The sequence below is a fragment of the Cryptomeria japonica genome, chromosome 3, assembly GCF_030272615.1.
Source record: "Cryptomeria japonica chromosome 3, Sugi_1.0, whole genome shotgun sequence".
Taxonomy (NCBI): domain Eukaryota; kingdom Viridiplantae; phylum Streptophyta; class Pinopsida; order Cupressales; family Cupressaceae; genus Cryptomeria; species Cryptomeria japonica.
In genome coordinates, this window is record NC_081407.1 from 5,651,922 (window position 1) to 5,657,733 (window position 5,812).

The window sequence follows — 5,812 nt, forward strand, 5'->3', positions numbered from 1 at the left end:
ATGACATGCACACATATAACTACTCATTTATGCAATTTATATTAATCTCTATACATTTCTAGAAAATTGTAGGAAAAATATGTTTTAAGGTATCATTTACATAATATTTAGTTTTAGTTTAAAATTTTATATCTCAATTTTTTACATAGATTTTTCTACAAAATAGATATGCACAATTTAAAAATACCTAAATAAAAATTATAATTTTAACATGTTTTTATTCAAAAATATAATCTTATGTATATGTAATTAATATTAATAAACTTACGAGAATATGTTAAGAAGTATCATTCATATTATGTCTATTTTTAGTTTAAAAATGCATCTCTTCAATTATTCACATAGAGGATTTTTAAACTAGTCAAATAAATATTATAATTTCAACACATATTTTTATTTTATATATAATTTCAATTTGTTGACTTAATCCCACTTAAAACAATAGAATTTCTAAATTATTTTGTCTAACTATTAAGCCCTCTCATTCTATTTAAAAAAAATCTATTAAATGTTTTAGTTGTGAAATAGTCAACTAAAATTGGGATCAATTCACCCCAAGTTACAAAATGAATAGTGCATACTATTAAAAATAGTTAGAAAATCTCAAAGTTATTTTTTAAAGATTGTAAACATCAGGTAGCCCCTCACTTGCATGCATTTTGTAAAAATTTTAACATGACTCATAGACTAACTCGACATGTCCTCCAATACCAATCCCAATCCCAACCTAAAACATCACAAGTTAGTATTATAGTGAGAGAAATATTAATATAATATAAAATTTATTTTTAATAAATATTAGTATAGATACTAATGTTGAGTTATTCTATTTATATAAGAACTATTTAATTTAATTTATTTACGTTATTTATTTAAAATGTTGTTGTTGTTGTTGTTGTTCATAGGTAAGTGAGGTCACAAACATGACCTCATCCTTTATGCCACAACTTAACCATCACACTATTTGATGAACCCTTTCTTAAGACAATTATTATTTTTATTTATATAAGTAAGACTTATTTTTATAGTTATATATTTTTAAAATATATTAGCCTTGTTATTATTTTTTTTGGAAAACTTAAATGAACTTGTTTTAGGTAGAGATGAGAGGTGAGGTCCTTGAAAACAACTATCATCGTTTATCTTTCCAATGTTCATTTATTTAGGGTATGATATGACAAAAACATTGAGGGAAGGTGAGGTCCTTGAAAACAATTGTCATTGCTTATTTTTCCAATGTTCCTTGAAAACAATTGTCACTTCCCCACTCTAGGTAGAGTGGGGAGATGAGATCCTTGAAAACAATTGCCATTGCTTATTTTTCCAATGTTCCTTTATTTAGGATATGAGATAACAAGAAAAATGAGGGGAGGGGAGGTTCTTGAAAACCACCGTCATTGTAACGGTCATTGTTAATATTTCCAATGTTCCTTTATTTAAGGTATGACATAACAAGTGTCATTGTTTATCTTTCCAATGTTCATTTAAGGTATGACATAACAAGAACATCGAGGAGAGATGAGGTCATTGAAAACAACTATCATTGTTTATCTTTCCAATGTTCCTTTATTTAGGGTATGAGATAACAAGAATATTGAAGCTCGTATGACAAAAAATAAAGATGTATTCATTCAATTGAAAATTCTATTAATTTTTTAGTTATACATTTTATGAAACCCTAATTTACAACCATTCTCATATAAACAATCATTACCTTTAGCTACAACTACATGAAACTCTCTATTAAAATTGTGGAAGAACCACCTCACACAAGCTGTAGAGGGGGAAACAAAAGAGAAAAACCCTAGGATATACCCTCGCGAACTACCCAACTAGCCTCAAAATTCCAAGTTACTATGATGTGTATATACATATTCCATATGTGGAGAATCATAATAGGAAATTCTCAATCCTAGAAGCTTTTCATTAACATTGTTCTAGGGTGTATCAGGTTCTATCAGTCTGCACTCAGTATTCATGGACAACATAGAAGCTAACCAGCAACAGGTTACAGAAAATGATGAGATTACAAGAAGTAATGAGGGGTTGACACCTGAATCCTCTGAAGCGGCCCAGGCACCAAAGAGGAAAGGAGGCCGACCAACAGGATCTAAAAATAAATTGAAACATGAGGTAATCATGAGACAAGACAAAAATGCAATGTATCCCGATATTTTGGAAGTTGAGGTTGATTCTGATATTCTGGAATGTTTAGTTTACTTCTGTAAAAAGCATAATGCTGTGGTGAAGGTTTTGTCTGCTAGCGGGATGGTAAGCGGTTTTCTCCCATTGGGATTCCCTGGACAACCAGTTAAAGGCGTTTTTGAACTGGTGGGTCTTACTGGAGACTGTTCCAATTCTTCTTGTAGTTTGAGAGCTTGTTTGCATGATAATGAGGGGACGGTTACAGGAGGAATGGTGAGAAAACTCATTGCTGCTGGTTTTGTCAGAGTTACAATTGCATCCATAGTCAATCCATGTTATCATAGGCTCACTCAGAATAGTGAAGAAGATGGCGATGGCAATGTCAGGTTGGATTCACATTCATCAAACATTATCAGTCCCAGAAATCCTCAGTATGCCACAGAGGCGACTGCATTACCTTATCATTTCAGTTCTCAAGTTCCTTGGAATGACACAGGGTTGAGTGGAGACCCAAGGTTCAGGCCCCAATTCCCTGGAAATGTTTACATAAGACCAGCGGCGCTAACCAATATCAATTGGCAGGGTGCACCCCCAGTGGGAGTTCCTTGCACTAAAAGGATCCCACCCTCATCCTCAGATGTCAGTTCTGGGGTTCCTAGCCATGATTTCATTAGGAGGACTGCATCCCCAATGTTCAGTTGGGGATTTCCATCAAATCCCCCAGGGTTGACTGCATCTCCAATGTTCAGTTCTGGAGTTCCATCATCAAATCTCCAAGTGTTGACTGCGGCCCCAAGGTTCAGTTCAGGAGTTCCATCATCAAATCTCCCAGGGTCGACTGCACCCCCAATGTTTGGTTCAGGAGTTCCATCATCAAATCTCTCAGGGTTGACTGCGCCCCAAATGTTCGGTTCAGGAGTTCCATCATCAGATCTCCCAGGGTTGACTGCGCCCCAAATGTTCGGTTCAGAAGTTCCATCATCAGATCTCCCAGGGTTGACTGCGCCCCAAGTATTCAGTTCAAGAGTTCCATCATCAGATCTCCCAAGGTCACCTTCCCCACGAGTTCCACCATCATATATTCTACCGTTGCCTGCACCGCGAGGGCCAAGTTCAGGAGTTCCATCATCAAATCTTCCAGGGTTGCATGTCCCGCCATTGTCAGTTGCATCCCCCGTGTTCAGTTCAGGAGTTCCTGGCCATGATTTCACTGGAAGGATCACATCCTCGAGTTTCCAAGGGGAAACTGTGTCCTCAATGTTCAGTTCTGACATTCGTGACCTTGATTCCACAAGGCTAACTGCATCTCCAGTATTCAGTTCTGGATATCCTGGCCTTGATATCGCAAGGCTAACTAGATCCTCAAATCTGGCGGGAATAACTGCATCCCCAACAGTCAATTACCAAATTCCTTTAAATCGTGTTTCCAAGCAGTCAACTACATTACCAAATCTTACAGGATCGACTGCTTCTATCAATTCTCTCAGTTCAGAAACTAATAGCAATACTCAGGCAACAAATACTGGTATGAATTCTAGTCAAAACTTAGAATGTACTTTTTAAACCTAACTATGTACTGTTTAAACCTAACCCTTCTTTTATTATATCTTTTGAGCTCCTATAATAGTAAAAGTTATAGATCTACAAATTCACTGACTGACTGAGTTATTTCTGGGTTTTCGTTTGAGAAGTTTCTTTGTACTCAATTTTTTAAGGAACATTGAGTTTTTGGTCATATATGTGTGTTCATTTAGTTAAATCTTTTTACTGTAACATTTTAATTCTTTAAACTCAGTAGCAGCTGTTGATTACAGGAATTAAAACTACTTAGAGAATTATAGTAACATATGCAGTCTCTAATGGATTTGATGATGTGAAGATTAACGCATCTTTATTTCCATTTTAAGTTTAGAGTTGAACCAGACTAGGTTTCCGCCTGTTTTGTAATTGTTTCAATTTCGCAGGATCCATGCGCACAAATTCCAGTCAAGCCTATGGACCTCTAAGTTCTAAGAGTTAAAAGATAGTGGAGTATATTTTGAATGTTTTTGGCGCATACTTGGCTTTAACGAAAGCTTTGGGCAAAGCTAATCATCTTTATTGTAATTTTTTGGCCTTGAAGAATAAGTTATGCGAGCTTCCATTGTTCCTCACAGGAGCCTTTTTCATTTACACTTAATGGATGTTTATACACTTTCCGTTGGGGATTGTACTTTTAGATGCAATTCTCAAAACAAACCGTGTAATGGTGAAATTTTCAGGTGGGAAAGTCCGATGTAATAACATACCTATAAGTGATATAAAATTGTGCTAGATTCGGCTTAAAGTTTCTATTTATTCTTTTCATTTTCATTTACATATCATCTTTATATTTTTGTCTATTCAAACAATTGTTTTAATTGTATTTTTGTGAAATACAAGATTGATTCAAGTTGATCACAGCGTATGCAGAATGAAATCCAAATCTAATGCATAAGTACCATAGGAGTCATGCATTAATGCATCAACCAAAAATATATATCGTGCATATCTTTTTTTGCAGGCATGCTTTGTTTGTTCTGTATGTCTTTCATTTCACTCCTAGGTTTGTTGGCTGTGAATGTTGAAATGAAACTATATTAAACATTAAAATTTGTATTCATCAATAAAAACATTACATCTATTATCTGAGCTTCAACTCGTTTATACTCCCAAACACCATTACGTTCTGCTGTAGACACACATCTTCACAACTTCAGACTCAGCTTCATACATCATAGAATTTAACAAACTTATAGCTTACAGTATATGTCAGAGAGAGACTAAGTATAAAATATTATTTATGCTATCTAGAATTCAAAATACAAAGAAGCCAAATATTATATAGAATGCTGAATGCATATGGTAGAGAGAGTCTGAGTATAAAATATTATTTATGCTGTCTGTCCTTTAGGTTATTTAATTTTTAGTCTTATATGTCAAAATATTTTCTTTCTTTCTTTATCAAGCTACCCACAATCCGTGTGAACACTACAGATGGGACAGTGGCCCCAGGTTGGAGGAGTCTAATCGAATCCATGACAATTCTGCCTTCAATGCTTCTCTTAAATTACTGCAGATATGTTTGTGCATACAGAACTGACTGTACAGTTGAGATAGTTGGGATTACAATATCCAACTGTGCATATGTTGTTAATGATCAGCAAAAGAATATTTTCATGATTCTATCTACAAATAAAGAGAAATTTAGTTGTGTAGTGGCTTTTGAGCTCGCACATAGGGTTTTAGTTTTGTGTAGATATCATCATCTACATGCAAGCTTGGTTGAAGGCATAGTTAATTTCAGAGCCTATGCATGAGATTAAAGGCTTCTATAGAACTGACTGTAGAGCTGAGATAGTTGGGATTACAATATGTTGTTAATGATCAGCAAAAGAATATTTTCATTGATTCTATCTACAAATAAAGAGCAATTTAGTTGTGTAGTGGCTTTTGAGCTCCCACATAGGGTTTTAGTCTTGTGTAGATATCATCATCTACATGCAAGCTTGGTTGAAGGAATAGTCAATTTCAGAGCTTATGCGTGAGATTAAAGGCTTCATAATGCTGAGACGGAAAATATAGACTTTTGATAGGGAAGAAATGTATCACGATTTGACTAATGATTGTTGGAAGATTTTTTCTTGAG

At 34.7% G+C, this 5,812-nt stretch overlaps 1 protein-coding gene across 1 annotated transcript; it reads left to right on the forward strand.

Annotated features, from left to right (window-relative positions):
- The first annotated feature begins 1,721 nt into the window (after positions 1-1,721).
- Positions 1,722-4,461, forward strand: LOC131065634 (uncharacterized). The gene is made up of 2 exons (XM_058000195.2): positions 1,722-3,670; positions 4,110-4,461. The coding sequence occupies exons 1-2, from the start codon at positions 1,978-1,980 to the stop codon at positions 4,163-4,165; spliced, it is 1,749 nt and encodes a 582-aa protein (XP_057856178.2). The 5' UTR covers positions 1,722-1,977; the 3' UTR covers positions 4,166-4,461.
- The last annotated feature ends 1,351 nt before the right edge of the window (positions 4,462-5,812 follow it).